Raw genomic sequence first — 17,533 nt, 5'->3', positions numbered from 1 at the left:
CACATGCCGCGGAGCGGCTGGGCCCGTGAGCCATGGCCACTGAGCCTGCGCGTCCGGAGCCTGTGCTCCGCAACGGGAGAGGCCACAACAGAGGGAGGCCCGCATACCACAAAAAAAAAAACAAAAAAAACAAACAAAACAAACAAACAAAAAAGACAATATGGACACTGCCTCCAGTATCACTGTAGCCCTGCTCTTTAAGTGTGTGTGTATCTATCTATCTTCCTTTAAAAACATTCTTTCCAGAATTCCAAGTAACAAGTAGCATGACCAAATGGTGTGACTGTAGAGCACTAATGCCGGCAGCAAAGAAGAAATGAAATCCTGGCTTCCTGACTCCTGGTCCACTGTTCTTTGCCTACAAGTAGACTTTCTCAAGTCATTTTAAGCACTAAGAGCCTGATGTAGAACAGCAGCTGATCTAAAAATGGCAAAGGAAGTCTGCCTCTGAGTGCTGTTCTCCCGCTGCCCCACAGTGGGGTCTTATCACAAACTCTACCCAAGTTTCTCAGCACAAATACTTCCCCCCTATTGGTTAGTCACTAACCAAACTAATCTGAGCAGTTCACTTTGCAGTAATATATATCAGAGTAGTGGAAATTTAGAGAAGATTAGTTTAGTTAAGAATTGAAGTACATATAAATGCTAAAAAAAACACATGAAAGAATATCTTGTTGATTTAATACCTCACTGGGATGAACTCTTATAAATACTACGTAATTTAATCTGAGTACTTTTGTTAACTATAAATAGATGTATGTTATAGAAAATTGGGAAAATATAGAAAGTGAAAAGAAAAAATTGCATAGTCTCATCACACACACAAAAAATACAGACAATTCTCACTTTTGCATGGGACTGTGTTAACTGAAACCTGTACACATTGGAACTGTGTCCTCACTTTGCATGGTTCCTTGGTAACTGAGATCAAATCTGTACTGCCTGTACTGTTAATAACATTCAGTTTTTCTTCCAAATTATTCTTTATGTACATATTTTAAAAAACTACTAACTTGGTATATTATATTGTATTTTCAGTTTTATATACTGCTTTTTTCAATTAATAATAAACTTTTTTCAAGACACTAAATATTCTTTAAGAATATGATTTATAATGGCTACAGTTTTCCATTCTATGGATACACTGCAATTTAACATATACCTTTCAATTCAATATGTCTGTTGTTTCCAGTCTTTTGCTATTATAAATAATGCTGTGGGCTTCCCTGGTGGCGCAGTGGTTGAAAGTCCGCCTGCTGATGCAGGGGACACGGGTTTGTGCCCCGGTCCGGGAAGATCCCACATGCCGCGGAGCGGCTGAGCGGTGAGCCATGGCCGCTGAGCCTGCGCGTCCGGAGGCTGCGCGTCCGGAGCCTGTGCTCCGCAACGGGAGAGGCCACAACAGTGAGAGGCCCGCGTACCGCAAGAAAAAGAAAAAAAAAAAATGCTGTGATGAATATCTTGGTAGTAAATTTTTGTGGTTATCTCTAATTAATTCCCTAGGATAAATCCCTAAAAGTAAAATTACTGAGGGATATGGCATGAACATCCTTAAGACTCTTAATACATACTGTCAAATCTCCATCTCATATTAAAGTTCTTTTAAAAGAAGGCAGAACAATGGCAGTTAAGCCAATCTTTTATGAGCCCCTAAAAACGAACGAGTACCGTTTCTCTCACACGTATTCATGCAGATCACTGGAAGTTAAACGTCAAACCCTCATTCTACCATCTCACCAGATTTCTATATAGCTCTGAAAAGATATGACCACCACCATTCCTTTACTTTTAAAGATTAGTCATAATATGGGCTTCTTAGATTTCCTCTAGTCTTTTCTCACTTCTTTAAAAGGAGGAAACTTTTAAATTTCAAACTCAACTCTGAGATTAACTTTTTCATACAGACCTAAATTTATGAGCACTTCTGGAACTAAACAGACCGGGGTGCACTTCTAATCCTAGGCATTTACTAACTGTATGACCTCAGGTTAGTCACGTAATCCTCCTAAGCCTGTTTCCTCATCTATAAAAAGGGATAATGCTGCCACTTACTTTTTAGGGTGGTCCTGAGGATTACATAAGAAAGTAATGTAAAGTGTGAAGCACTCATTCTCAATACTGCTTGCGGAGTAAGCAAATATTATTACAATATATTATTATTACTGTATAAATATATAACATACAATTGTATTACAGTAAGATTTTCTAAAGCTCTGTTTACATCTGAAATAAAATAACAGACTAGCTAATCTAGTTTTAGTGCTAACAGGCAACACTAAGATAATAAAATTACCAAAATCTTCACAAGAAAAAAAGAAATGGATTCTTTTTTTTAACTGAAGTGTAGTTGATTTACAATACTGTGTTAATTTCAGGTGTATAGTATAGTGATACAGTTTTTTTGTTTTTTGCAAATTATATTCCATTATAGGTTATTACAAGATATTGGGTATAATTCCCTGTGCTATACAGGAAGAAATGGAGTGTTTTACATCTGAGTGATATAAAAGAAAAGAAGCCATGTGTTAAAACATAAGAAAATGTCTTTCAAAAATACAGTCACCTTAAAAAGCATTACACACACACACACACACAAAGTATTATAAACATTTCCTTAAAATTTCCTTTATAGGGCTTCCCTGGTGGCGCAGTTGTTGAGAGTCCGCCTGCCGATGCAGGGGACGCACGTTCGTGCCCCGGTCTGGGAAGATCCCACGTGCCGCGGAGCGGCTGGGCCCGTGAGCCATGGACGCTGAGCCTGCGCGTCCGGAGCCTGTGCTCCGCAACGGGAGGCCACAACAGTGAGAGGCCCGCGTACCGGAAAAAAAAAAAAAAAAAAAAAAATTTCCTTTATAAAATTTGAGAATATGCCATACCTATCATTCAAAGGCAAATTAAGCTAATGAACAGTTCTCTCTGAATTACTGATAAGAAAAACTTATTAAACAAGTTTCCCTCGCCCCCAATTATTAAACAGAAATAGATTAATAAAAGAGCCTGTTATAACCAATATTTCTTTATAAAATAAACACTGTTTCCTTCAAGTTTTTAACAGGGATCTACCTATTTTACAGATTTTTCTTTCTTTCTTTAAAATGAGGGAAATGCTGTGATTATAAAAGATACCATAATATCTAGGACCTATATGCACATGGCATTGTGCTAGGTATTCCAAAATCTGAGTTCAGAGATATAATAGGAGTTTTATTTAACACTGAACAGCAGGAATAATCAACTGTTCAACAATGTCATAAAGGGCTTTTGGCTTTCTAATAAAGAATTTAAATCAAAACAGTAAAAAAAAATGTAAAATACTTTATACTTGCTAGCCTATTTTATTGTTAGCCAGCTGTTGATAAATTAGCTTTAATATATGCAGAAAGAAATAAACACAAACATATTCACAGAGTCCTGCTTCCAAAAGGACTGCTCAGTCTTATCTGGTTAAATATATCAGAAACATAAAATTTTAGTATATACCAACAGGCACTGAGGCATGGGTGTACAAACAGGAAAACAAGAGCATTTCTATTTCTCTTCTCTCATGAAGTTATCAACTACCACTATCATTAAACATAACCCCCAATTTTGTTTCTAGTAGTTATCAGGAGCTAAGGAATGCTAACAAGCCTCGAGATAAGAAAGCTGTCAGTATCATAAAAGAGTAGCCAAATAGGCCAGGAAAAGTAGGAATCTCAAAACCAAAAGCAAGCAACACCCAGAATCTGTGGCAATCTGTTTAAAAGATTTTTCTAATTCCTAGCTAGTTTCAATAAAGGTTACACAGTTATAATTTTATTAACATATTGAATATTTTTTTTAAAATACAGTATTTTCTTAATTTTCTGACACCAGTTCTAGGAAAGCAGGGAAGGGGCAATAAAGCACACTGACAATATCTATCAATTAACACACACACAGAAGAAGCATAGATATTAAGCGCCCACAGAACCTCAAACTGACTTCTAGTAAACCATTCTAATTTATAGTTCATGTACAAGATACCTAAAACCAAAGAACAAAACTCTCTATGCACATGATAAGGTTGTACAAAATTGGGGATTTCCCCCTCTAAGACGACTTTCTGGTTCAGCAGAGCAACAAATGATCAGTTTGGGGCAGCAGGGAAGGAGAGGGAGAAACTGACAAAACAGAGGGGGGTTGGTGGGGGGCAGGAAACTATAAGGTATATTCCATCTGGATATGTGGTTACTTGGTTTTAGCAAGAAATTAGCCACCTCAAAATATATTTGTCATGGTATCATGTTTTATATGAAGTAAGTCAAATCAACTGTAATTCCTCAAAGAGTTTCGAAACCCTTGAAGATTCCAAGTTTTACAGTCAAGACTTAGTATCCTGGAAATAGCTACATTATGGCAGATAAACAACTGAGTATTGAGAAGTTATGATTTTATATGACATGCATCAAATATACTGCTGAAAAGTTGCATACCCAACTTCTATCACACCTGTGCCTGAGCAGGTGCTCTGCCAAGAACAACGTGGCATCTCTCAGCTTCCTGATCAGCCGTGCTCGCTTTTGGGGGAAAGATGGAAATTTCTGGGGGATAAAATCAACATTCTTAGCAACTGCTCACCAGAGAATGCCTTACCGAAAGGAGGTAGTCCATATGTTTGGGTTGCCTGAGGGTAGACAGCATAGGGTTGAGACTGCTGCAGTGGCTGATACTGAGTCTGCCCAGGGTAAGCAGTTTCCGAAACAGGAACTGAGAGGATATGTGCATAAGGTCTAGAAAAGTTCAAGAAAACAAAAACTTTCATGTGAGAAAAGTAGGGGAAATAGCTAATACCACTAACAGCAAAGAATCAGCAACGAGGAGACTAACCTGCCACATAAAATTTCTCTTACTATGGTCAGAAAGTAGAATTACTTTTTCCTTTCCAGGTTCTACTGTCACCTAACCTAACAAACAATTTTACAGAAAATTTAATAGTTTCAAATATCTTCCTCCCAAGGTCCAGTTACTATGCCTCAAACATTTGTGGTGTGCCACATGCAAGGCCCGATGTGAGATACAAGTATGGACTAAACTCGTTTATGCCCTTATGTCTAAATATAGAATATTTAGTTTTCTGACAGAAAACTGGACAGAACAGGATTGGCAATTGGCTCCATTCTCCACCTAGCCCTCTGGGCCAAACTAAAGTTCTGAGAGGGAAAGTGGGACTTAGAGAAGAGGGTGAGGCTGGCAGAGAAAAGGCAAGCAACCATATTAGAAAACAGGGTGTACAGGTGTGGCCCAATATCCCCAGATCGAGCCTATAAAATAGAAGTCACATAACTAATAAAATCCAGGAAGTTCTAGACAGGACACAGAATTGCCCCGCTGATATTTAAGCCAGAGTACACTGCCACTAGTTGGTGCCAATCACATCAGGTTTAGCTAGAGATTTGAACTTAACAGTGAAACTTCTGGGATTTTAAACTAGCTAGATGACCTGGTCATTTTATCCATGGAATAAGATGGTGCCATATTTTATGCACTGAATTTTTAGATACTGGTTATTTTATTTGATAAGTTATGCTGTACTTATAAGCAAGAAAGTGTCATATGTACCATATAGATCATAACAATAAAACAATGGGGGAAAGGGGTGTTTCAGAAAGGAAAAGATTTTTTTTTTCAGTTTTGGGGAAGAAGAAAATGAAGGAAGCCTATAAAGAAATGGTCTGTGAGCTGAGCAGATAGCATGTGCAGAAATGGGAGAGAAAGAGTGTTTTAGGAAAAGAGAAAAACTCTGGCAAAGGTACAGAGGAAGGATTTCAGCCTGCAAGGAGCACGTATTATATTAAGGGAAAGTCTAAGACGACAGACAGCAAAGACCTTGAACATGAGGCTAAAAGTGTTCAACTCGGTGTCACTGAAATTGTTGAGCAAAGAATGACAAGATCAGAGCTGTTCTTTAATAAAGATCAGTTTGACATTTCTTTGTAAAATGGATGGCGGAGGGTGCTTGAAATAGAGGCAGTTAAAAAATGCAATGGTTTTAGCTAAGTGGTAAGGAGGTCTGCATTAAGATAGAAGGCACAGGGACTCCCCAGGTGGCGCAGTGTTTAAGAGACCACCTGCCAATGCAGGGGACACAGGTTCGAGCCCTGGTCCGGGAGGATCCCACGTGCGGCGGAGCAGCTGGGCCCCTGTGCCATAACTGCTGAGTCTGCGCTCTGGAGCCCGAGAGCCACAACTGCTGAGGCCCGCCCACCTGGAGCCCGTGTTCCGCAACGGGAGAGGCCGCCAAAGTGAGAAGCCCGCACACCACAGCAAGGGGTGGCCCCAGCTCGCAGCAGCTGGAGGGGGCCCGCACGCAGCAACGAAGACCCAACACAGCCAAAAATAAATAAATAAAATAAATTTTTTTAAAAATTATAAAGGAAAAAGATAGAAGGCATAGTTAATAAGGTGTCCTGAGTACAGCAGGTATACAAATATTTTTTGAACGAATGAATGAATTTGGAATATGCAATATTCACATCTCGGTAGACCCTAAAAGACTGAATTTGAAAATTTCTATTCTTCTTAGCCAGACCTGAGACCAGGAAATAGCTCAGGTTGTAGCTGTTAATCAAATCACGTGGGAATGATTTAAAATCTTAGTGACTTCAAATGGCTTAACCACCAGATATGATAAAGATCATAATATCATTTATATAGTGTCTTTATAGCTCAGATTATTTTCTTATCTTCTTCATAATGATCTCAGAGAATAGGTTCAGTCATTTCACAGAAGAAGAAAACCACATGAAAATGACTGGCCCAAGAATGCTATTAGTGTTAATACCAGGTTAGAATTTGGAGAACTCATTGAGTTGACTTTTCAATTAGCTCATTTTTTTAACTGACGCAAAATTCAAAAGGAAAAAGTTTTCTTTTTATAACATACCCATACATATCACTCACCTCTGTTACCAAAGGTGAGTGTTCTTTATGTACCCTGCCTATGTAATAAGCACATCAGAATTTATCCCAGTTTAATAAAGCACACTTGTATGTAGCTATGTATGTAGGCTCACTCTATCAATGAACAACTGCTGGCTCGATATACACACTGTTCTGCACCTACTCATCTTGGAGATGATTAACTTAGTGGACCTTAAATGCTGATCTTACCCCATGAGGCCCAAAATATTGCCTCTTAATGACTTCAACCCACTAAACCTATTTAATCTCAAGCCGAGTTCTGCTCTTGAGGACGCTCCTAAAACAATAAACTGAACATAGATTAGGCTGAGAAGTCCCAGTCTGAGGCTGGCTTTAGCTTTTTAAACTGATCTCTCTATTAAAGTAGAGCAAAGACAGGATGATCAGAGGTCAATCAGTAATATGTTTTCATCACTAATGGTATTTTGCATTTTTCAGTGCCTATTCATTTTGAGCAAGCTCCTGGGTAACAGTGATCTATTCCAGACAATCATCAACTTTTTAAAAGGACGTTACATAGACTATATTTAGAGGGAATGAAAAAACTGGAGTAGGGAAGAACAAGAAAGGTGAAAATAAGTTAAATGTCAACTTAATAACTTAAATATCAAGTTAAATTTTGCAATGAATATAGAGAAAAAGCATACAGATTTTTGAAATAATTATTCTTTACTTACTTTGCAGAATACATTTGTGAGGTATAATCATTGGATGAGCGAGGGATGTAATCGGTGCATGTCATAACTGAAAGAAAGATATCACCAGGAAAAAGTTAGAACATTCCAAAAATGAAATGGGGAAATTTCATGTCTCACTGTATAGTCTTTCAAACTAAATAACAGAATGCAACTTGGGCATCAGAAATTTAGAAAGACTATGCAGTAGGAAATACCTCACTCTCCTAATAATGGGTTTAGAGACTTTTAGAGACAGTAAAAGAAGTTAGAATGCAAGGGGTATGGTAAAGCGCTCAAAAGTCAGTACCAACTGACCTCTACCTTCACCCATCACTGATCTACAACCATAGATGAAGGAACTTCCTAACCTCTCAGCTGTGCTCATAGGCAAACTTAAAATGCAAGATCTATGTCTAGGAAACCACATTATACTTCTTCAGCTTATTCATTCTCTGGGTGCTTGCCCTATTCTGAATAAAAGGTCCTAAGAATGACTTGCAGGAAGACAGATTTGGAGCAAGAACCCAATTTTATTAGAAAACTGTAGCTACTGCTGTATATAATCAACAGCAGAAAGACGTAAGTATGCTTCTGTATTACTATTTTTTCAGCTTTGTAGTAAAGGCTTTACATTTGGCAAAGCAGAGACACGCCTGAGGAACTGATGTAATACTCTGATAAACCATCAAGTAAAGAGACTTTCACAGCTAGTGTCCTCTTCACCTCCATGACTTCATCCAGAATAGATACCGTCATGAGGCTTGACCCTAATGATTTCATCTGGGATAAATACTGTAAATATTCAACTCAAGTTTGACAGATAGCAGAATCCTATTCATTAGCACTATTTCAGTCCATATTGTAGACAGAGTAACATCACACAGAGCTTGTACCACTCCTGAACTGTTCAAGAACTTCCTTCAACAACTATAAAGGAGGTTGCTCTATTGTGATTAGGGACTAAGGGTGAACCAACTAACTTTATGTCTAGCTGGGATCCCTGAGTGTCTGACCCAAAAAGGGAACCCTGATCAAGATCAGATGCAGGGCCAATTCATGCCCAACAGTACGATAAATCATCATCTGTGAGTTTATCATGAATCTTGTCCACTGCCGTTGTTCAAAGTCTTTGAAAATACTTAACGGCAATTTGCAGATTATGTTAATCCATAATCACTTTGACAAAAATGAAGGAGATCTCAATTAGATCTAAAATTCTTAGCATTCATCACATAGAATGGAAGTTCATTTGAAATTCTACATAATGGTTCCTTCTCTGCTGACAAGTACATTCAAAAACCCAAATCCTTCTCCTCCTCTGATTTAATTTAATTCTAGAAGAGGTCCAAAAACATCCTGGGAGATCTAGGCCAATTTTTACTTCTCTAGAGAATGAATGAGCCTTGATCTTTGCAGTACTTGGGAACTATGAAAGGCTTATAAAGAGCCAGGGCAAGGGACTTTCCTGGTGGTCCAGTGGTGAAGAATCCGCCTTCCAATGCAGGAGACGAGGGTTAGATCCCTAGTCGGGGAAGTAAGATCCCACATGCCACGGGCAACTAAGTCTGCGTGCCACAACTACTGAGCTTGTGCGCCTCAACAGGAGAGCCCGCGTGCCGCAAACTACAGAGCCTACACGCCACAAGGAGAAAGAAAAGCTCACGCGCCACAACTAGAGAGAAGCCCACGCACCGCAATGAAGAGCCCATGTGCGGCAATGAAAGATCCCGCATGCCTCAAGGAAGATCCCGTGTACCGTAACTAAGAGCCACTGCAGCCAAAATAAATAAAGAAAATAAATAATTTTTTTAAAAAAAGAGTCAAGGCATAATCTGCTTAAAATCTGTAACTTCTCTGTCCCCTTGCCAAGCTGTGGGACAGCTGCCTTCCTACTAAATTGCAAAAGTATTAAGATCATTATTGTATGTGCATTAAATACCCAAGTTTTCTGTTCCCTTGTGACAAAAAATTGCATGTAAGGTGGGATAATCAAGTTTCAATGACCTATGTCAGCTACACAACAAAGCCAGACCCCAGAATAAAATTACACAAAATAGAAATAGAACCCAAATTTCTTTAGCTTTGTGTAAATAAATCTGGATGTGTTTAACTTTGTACTGGTTAAAAAAAAAAAAAAAAAGCAGTGGAGATGAAGCAAAACCTTGAAATATATCCTGAAGGTAAAACTAACACGACATCCTGATGAAATTGCATGTAAGGAATGAGGAAAACGGGAATACAGGATAATTTCTAGGTTTTCAGCTTGAGTAATTAGAGGGATAGTGAAACCACTTCCAAAGATGGGGAAGTTTGGGAAGAGAACAGATTTGGTGAGGGCTAAGGGAATAAAAAGCTTTCACACATTTTAAGTATGACTTTCCTTTTAAATATCTAAGTGGAGATGTCAAGTAGGCAGCTGGATTCACAAATGAAATTAGGGGAGAAGTCAGACTAGAAATACAAATTTGGAACTCGTTAACAATGTATAAAACATTTAAAGTAATGTAGTAATTCATGAGAGGATGCAGAAAGAGCAAAGATGGTAGACCAAACCCTGAGGCCCACCAACATTCAGAGTTCAGATAGTAGAAGGAAGGCCAGCAAAGGAGAAAGGTGGGAGAAAAAATAGTGGGAGGCAGGATACAAGGAGAGAAACGTCCACTAGAACTAGAACTTTCAGTTACTGAAAGTAACTAATGACCTTGAGAAAAGCGATTTCATTGGAAGAGTGGTGACAGAAGCTAAATTTGAGAGGGTTGAAGGGCAAATGGGAGGTGAGAAAGCAAGTGAGGGCAACTCTTTCCAGAGGTTCCAATGGGTCATGGAACAAAGAGAAGGTCTATATCTAGCAGGGGATGTGGACCCAAAGGACGGTTTTGTGTTTTAAGATGGTATATACTGAATCATGTCTCTTTACTGACAGGATGGATTAAGAAGAGAAGAACATGACGATGCAGGAATGGTGTTAGGATAACCAAAGTACCAAAGTCCTTGGGGGAGGTGAGAACAGATAGGGTATGAAGCACAAATAAAAGGTTTTACCTTTGACAGGAGCAAGAATACTATTCCAATTCTGACAAGAATGAAGCAAGATAACATGGGTACAAACACAAGTAGCTTTGAAGATTTGGTGGTGGTAGGATAATAAGGGAGCTTCCCGTCACAGAGAGCTTCTATTTGAGAAGGAGTCATCAGTTAAGCATGAAAAAAGGTGAATGAGTATGGGTGCTTCGGGAGGAAAGAAGTGGTGTGAAATATTAAAAGGTAAAACTCATGAGTAAAATGTAGTAGGGTGCCCACTTGAGGCCCTGTGAGTAAATAGTCAGCTAGGTGTATAATTCATCCAATAATGTTCAGCTATTTGAATGCACTTATAGAGAAGGTGGAGAGTTGGATTAAATTATGACTGGGGTTTAGCAAGAAGAGGACAAGAGGCCAAATTATTGAAGGTATTTGTAAGGGAGTAATCATAATAAAGAACCATAGAATCTATGCTGAGTAAAAAGGGACAGGAAAACAAGAAGGACATTATGGGTATTGGATAGGTCATCTATATGGATGTTGAAATTACCAAGAATAATAAGAGTCTGGATGGAGAAGAAAAAGAAGATCTAGTCTTTAATGAGCAAAATGACTAGGAGTTCAGTCTGAGGTAAAAAGAAATCTAGGGGAGGGGCATAAATATAGACTTCAAAGGAACTAGAGTTTTTGAGAAAAAAAGAGAAATGGTTTTCAAGAAGCAAGAAGACAACTCACCTCTGGGCCCTGAAGTATATAAGGAACAGGCCTTTTTCTTGGGGATGAGTGAGATATTAAAAAAATTAGAGTAGACACTTTTCATTGATTAGAGCAGTTTCCCATATGTATCAGAATTAGCTATCTTCTTGAAAATGCAGATTCCCATCCTCAGGTCTATTGAATGATAATCACTGAAGATGAGGCTAGAATTCTACATTACAAACAAGCACTCCAGATGACTCTTAGGTATGCTGAAAGTTTGAGAACCACTGGAACAGCATCTTTGAGGAAATAATATATACAACTCAAGACATACCATTTTTTTTTAAACAGGCACACCATTTTTTAACACATGGGAATTATACAAGGTTAAGCATAATCATCTTAAGATATACCCCCCAAACAAATGTCTTTTCAAAAAGTGTCTTACACAAATTTATCCTTTTAAAGTGTGTGGGAAAATATGGAAGGGCACAGCTATTGGGTTGGCCAAAAAGTTCGTTCGAATTTTTCCCATAAGATCTTATTTAATTTAATTTCAAGGAGGACTATTTGCCCTATGGAGCATACCACCATGATATGTCAGAGAAAGTTCATGTCTCCACAGGAAAAAAAAAAAAAAGAACATTCTACAAATTTTTGTCTAATGCATGAATATAACTGTTCTACAAGGGAATAAGGGTTGGTAAGTGGATCCCTGAGATGGATCTCCCTCAGGGCCCAGTATCAATCTTGGGCTCTCGGGGGATTACTTTTCTTTTTTTGGCCTAGATGGACAGGTAGAATTATTTGGTTATTAGGAAGGTAGAAAAATATCAAGCCCCCTGGAGGAACAGTCAGAGGTTGGCCCACAAACTTTTCTGATTTTGAGTAAGGCACTATTTATTACCTTTAGAACATCCAACCTCGAAACAAAAACACAATCACCAATCCCTGGGGAGTGAATTCCATGTGATTTTGTTCCTTAGCTGGTATGTCAATAAGGCTTATAGGAGAGCACAAGGATGAACACACAAACAAGGCAATGAAAGGATTCTGGATATTCTGAGACAAACAAGGCAATCAGTGAAAACCAATTATAAAAGAATAGCATCACCTGGTCACAGGAACACCTCTTTCATGGTGCACAGAATATGGTACTTACTTTCCTCCGACATGGTAAGGTTTGAAGCAAGGCTTGAAGTTTCGGGTTTCTGATCATTGACTTCGGAGTTGCTTACTTGACTGGGAAAACCAAAATGAATACATTAGCCCCTGACTGACCTGCTGCATTGCTAAAAGTGATTAAATCAAACCCTCTCTTCCTAGGTAAGTAAGAGGCAAGGTAAGTCTACTTTATGAAATACTTATTCTTGGTTTTTAGTGGCTACCTAAAGAGCTAGGGCCAGGGCTAGTACCTTCAGCATTCTACTGTTCTTCGTCATCACTTCAATCTTTATATCACTCGGAAATTCCACCTAAGCCACAGGCAAGTCAGATTTTCTCTGAAGACCACAAGGTAAAAGAAAAATTCCACAACACCAAAAACTGCTGTCACTTTATTTCCAAAGTACCAAAGGGAAGTAGATGCTTGATTTCAGACAATGGTGCTCATAATCACTTGACAAGTTTTTTCAAATCATACATGCTTGCTTCCAAGAAGGGGTTCTGAACCTTAAAATGGTGCATTCCACTGTATTTCCTTCCCCCAATTAAAAATAAATTTTTATTTGTTATCATTCCCAAAACTTAGCAACATCTTTTTAAAAAAAAATTATAAGACAAATTAAGAGAAATTGTAAAAGATAAGTCATGTAAACTGGGAGGACAAGTCATTATGTTAGACACTTTAATGTTGGGAAGATCCTCACTGAAATTCTGAATTGGAGATTATACTTTCATCCCTCACAATGTCCTCCCTCTTCCTTCTACCTTACTTTCCACTCTCCACATATTTCCTCAACTACCAGTATAGCACAGTGCTTAAGAGTGTGGATTCTAGTACCAGATTGCTTGAGTTCATATTCCACTTTGCCAAAACTAGCTTTATGACTTTAAGCAAGTCACTGAACTTGTTTGTGCTCCAGTTTTTCAACTGTCAATGAGGGATAATTATAGAAGCTACCTTTTAGGGTTGTTATAGAAATTAATGAGTTAATATATGAAAAGTACTTAGAACAGAGACTAGAACAGAGTAAGTACAATATAACTGTAGCTAGTATTATTACAATACAACTTCTCCCCAGCCCAGGTATTCTTCCCACATTCATGTTCCCTAGCAAGAAATCTGCTTTGCTGTTCTACACTCTAGGGAGACAAGGAGGACACTGTCCCAGACACTAAACATATATGGAAAGAGTAGTTTAAAAAGAAAAAAAATTTAAAAAGCAATGTTATTTATAAAAAAAAATACACAGCACCAAAATTCTTAAAGCTCTCATTATCTTTTCTGAATGGACCTCTAATATTCAAGCATAATAAAGTTTTTTTTTTCCGGGTATATTCTCAATGTTCAAACAATTTTCCCTAAGATGTAATTAATTTTTAAAGGTAAATCCCCAGATGAAGTTTATTTTAATCTATTTACTCAACTGTCTGTATTTCTGGAATAGTGCTTAATATACTAACCAAGATATTACTATGGGAATTGAGGGTAAGGGTAAGAAATCATACTGAATAGTTACATCATTGTTTCCCAAAATGGCTTGCTTATTTCTTTTTTTTTTTTTGCGGTACGCAGGCCTCTCACTGTTGTGGCCTCTCCCGTTGCGGAGCACAGGCTCCGGATGCGCAGGCTCAGAGGCCATGGCTCACGGGCCTAGCCGCTCCGCGGCATGTGGGATCCTCCCGGACCGGGCCACGAACCTGTGTCCCCCGCATCGGCAGGCGGACTCTCAACCACTGCGCCACCAGGGAAGCCCGGCTTATTTCTTATAATTACCTGAATGGTAAAAATACAGACTTCAGAGCCCCATCTTATGCCTAATTAAATAGGATTCCAAGAAGAAAGGTATATAAACCCAGACAAGAACTTCACATTTCTGACTACAATGACTGGTCTTCTATGTGTACCTAAATAAGTCTGGGGTTCACTGTTATACCCACTGTTGAAAGACTATTTCTAGATCCTGTATCTTAGAAGGTATATTTGTATGGTCTGGCATACAATGGACCAGTTCCTAAAATCCTATGGTGCTGTAATCTTATAGCAAAATCCCCTATCTATTCAACTGAGTATCTAGAGATTAAATAGAAACAACAGCACCAAGACAGTGAATTAACTCCAGCACTTTTAAAAATATTTAAAGTTATTGTAGCTAGAAAAATTATTACTGTCTCAAAATATAATTATTTTGTTATATAAACATAAATTTTACTTAACAATGTGTGTATGATATTAAAAAAAATGCTCCAAAATAAAATTTCCCTCCTCCAAAAAAGAGCAAAAACACCCAAACTCCAAAAGTAAACGCCACAAATATTTCGTTCTCATTCAATAGAACTCCTGTCAATAATTAACACAACCAACTAAAGAATGGATAAACAAAGTATGGAATAGACATACAGTGAAGTATTATTCAGCCGTAAAAAGGAAGGAAATTCTCACACATGCTACAACATGGATAAACCATGAAGACATTATGCTAAATGAAATAAGCAAGTCACAGAAAGACAAATAACTTATGACTGCACTAATAAGAGGTACTTAGAGTACTCAAAATCACAGAGACAAAAAGCAGAATGATGGTTGCCAGGAGCTGGGAAAAGGGGAAAATGGAGAGTTACTGAAGTCTTTTTTGGGGGAAGGGTCAATGCTTGGTAGTGAAAATATGACAGATCATTTAATTGGAAGTGTATAAGACACAGGGCTAGTGTGACAATAGAATAAATAAGCTGGAACGATAGTGTGTGTGGTGGTATAAGAGTAGGATTCTTAAAATTAAGATGTTAGAGGTGATGCAGTTACCGGTTCATATGGTTGACAGACAAACAACAGAAGGTAAGAACTGTGGACAACTGAAAATCATGGTGTTGTGGAAGCCAGAACATGACATGCAAAGAAGCTGCCTCTTTTCTACAAGGGGAGCCGAGCTAATGACTAAGGTGTCCCATATCCATTTGGTAATTAATGATTAACCCCTTGGATTTTCCTTATTTCTGTCTTCCCTATTATGTATACTGTACATCTGATGGAAGAATATCCACCATTGTGTCTCTTCCACATATCACAGGATCTGAGAGATACCATGAGATTGGTATATATTGTTGAATAAATAATGAATAAATGAAAAAAATCAGCACAAACTTTTAGAGGAAAAACTTTTAGAGGAAAGTTTTCAAGGACAAACTTTCAGAGGAAAATTTTCACCTTAAACCAAATAATTTCACAACGTAAAGACTGATGCTAAAAACCAAAAAGAGAGCAGTCAACCCAAATCATGCCCATATACTAATCAGCATGTAAAAACAATTATAAGTAGGTCATTAAAAAGAAATTCAACTCTGTATACCTTAAAGTTTGCTCTCCTGATTCCTGCATCTTGGCTTTTTTCACCTGTAAAAAAATTATACAAAAGCATCAGTGTCTTGATCTGTTTTTAAAATCATCTTAGCTACTCAAGTGGCAGCCTAATATTAACTAATAAAGTACAGGGTAACTGTTTCCTTTTGTTTCCCTTAGATTTATTTTATTAATCCCTATTATATTTTAGAGTTAGAGATGTACTTGTTTTTCACATGAGGCTCTCTCTTTTTTTAAATGAAAAAAGTGTTTTTCAGATTCAAGGTAAAATAAAAGGTTTACCAGGATTTTTACTCAACACAATGTTTACCAGGATAAGGTATCCAAACTTGGATACAAACTGGTTAGTTTAAAATTTTACCAGACACACAGTTTTATTCTCAAACAGTAAGTATGGCAATCTCACTATCATCTAATCATTTATTTAACAGAAATACCTTTATATTCAAATTACTTACATGCCAAAAATAAAAATAAATTCTAATCAGGTTACCAGTAATCTAAAAAATATTCTTCACACTATTCTGTTTTTTTCCCCATATTTTCACCTTCTCTAATTCCTTCTAAGGTAAAAGCATTTTCATTGAAACAGTTTAAGAATCCATAAATGAAAGATCATTGATTAATACTACTAAGTTTTCCCTGTTTTTTTTTTGTTTTTTTTTCCCCGTACGCGGGCCTCTCACTGTTGTGGCCTCTCCCGTTGCGGACGGAGCACAGGCTCCGGACGCGCAGGCTCAGCGGCCATGGCTCACGGGCCCAGCCGCTTCACGGCATGTGGGGTCCTCCCAGACCGGGGCACGAACCCGTGTCCCCTGCATCGTACGCGGGCCTCTCACTGTTGTGGCCTCTCCCGTTGCGGACGGAGCACAGGCTCCGGACGCGCAGGCTCAGCGGCCATGGCTCACGGGCCCAGCCGCTTCACGGCATGTGGGATCTTCCCAGACCGGGGCAAGAACCCATGTCCCCTGCATCGGCAGGCGGACTCTCAACCACTGCGCCACCAGGGAAGCCCTTCCCTGTTTTTTTTTTAATATGACAAAGAATCTGATTTTAGAGTTTTCTGATTAGAATTACTAGTTATAGTAGAAGTATGCTTAGCCATACAAATTATGAATACTTAAAATATTTCCACAAAAAAAAAAAAAAAAAAAAAAAAAAATATTTCAAGCTGACAAAGAGTACTGCCAACCACTACAAAGAGTAAGAACCCACAGAGGCAGAAACTTTGCTAAACAATTTTAAATAAACATATCCGGTGGGAATACAGCTATTTAATATGATTAAATTTAACAATTCAGACAGGGTAAATAATAAATACAAGTTTAATACAAGGCCCATACAATTTCTCAGGGACAGCCACTCCTCATGAGAAAACATGACAAAATAAATAAAACCAAATACTCTTGGTTATTTGCTTATGGCATATTGACTTATTATACAATGCTGCCTTAATTTTCATAGGTACCAATAAAGATAAAGAAAAAAGGGGCATTAAAAAAGAACCCTCTAGGGACTTCCCTGGTGGTGCAGCGGTTAAGAATCCACCTGCCAGGACTTCCCTGGTGGTGCAGTGGTTAAGAATCCACCTGCCAATGCAGGGGACATGGGTTCGAGCTCTGGTCCGGGAAGATCCCACATGCTACAGAGCAACTAAGCCTGTGAGCCACAACTA

At 38.3% G+C, this 17,533-nt stretch overlaps 1 protein-coding gene across 8 annotated transcripts in view; it reads right to left on the bottom strand.

Moving 5' to 3' along the window:
- Positions 1–17,533, bottom strand: part of EYA3 (EYA transcriptional coactivator and phosphatase 3) — a 104,291-nt gene that overhangs the window by 41,901 nt on the left and 44,857 nt on the right. For all 8 annotated transcript variants that reach the window (XM_007120338.4, XM_024125242.3, XM_028487424.2 and 5 more), the window contains 4 exons: positions 15,848–15,891; positions 12,502–12,581; positions 7,620–7,686; positions 4,615–4,751 (listed from right to left, as the gene is read on the bottom strand). In XM_007120338.4, coding sequence (XP_007120400.1) covers positions 4,615–4,751; positions 7,620–7,686; positions 12,502–12,581; positions 15,848–15,891 — 328 coding nt within the window. The remainder of the gene's footprint in view (positions 1–4,614; positions 4,752–7,619; positions 7,687–12,501; positions 12,582–15,847; positions 15,892–17,533) is intronic.

Source organism: Physeter macrocephalus, chromosome 3 (genome assembly GCF_002837175.3).
Source record: "Physeter macrocephalus isolate SW-GA chromosome 3, ASM283717v5, whole genome shotgun sequence".
Lineage (NCBI taxonomy): Eukaryota > Metazoa > Chordata > Mammalia > Artiodactyla > Physeteridae > Physeter > Physeter macrocephalus.
The sequence above is the reverse complement of the archived record's forward strand: the minus strand, read 5'-3'. Positions and strand labels throughout refer to the sequence as shown.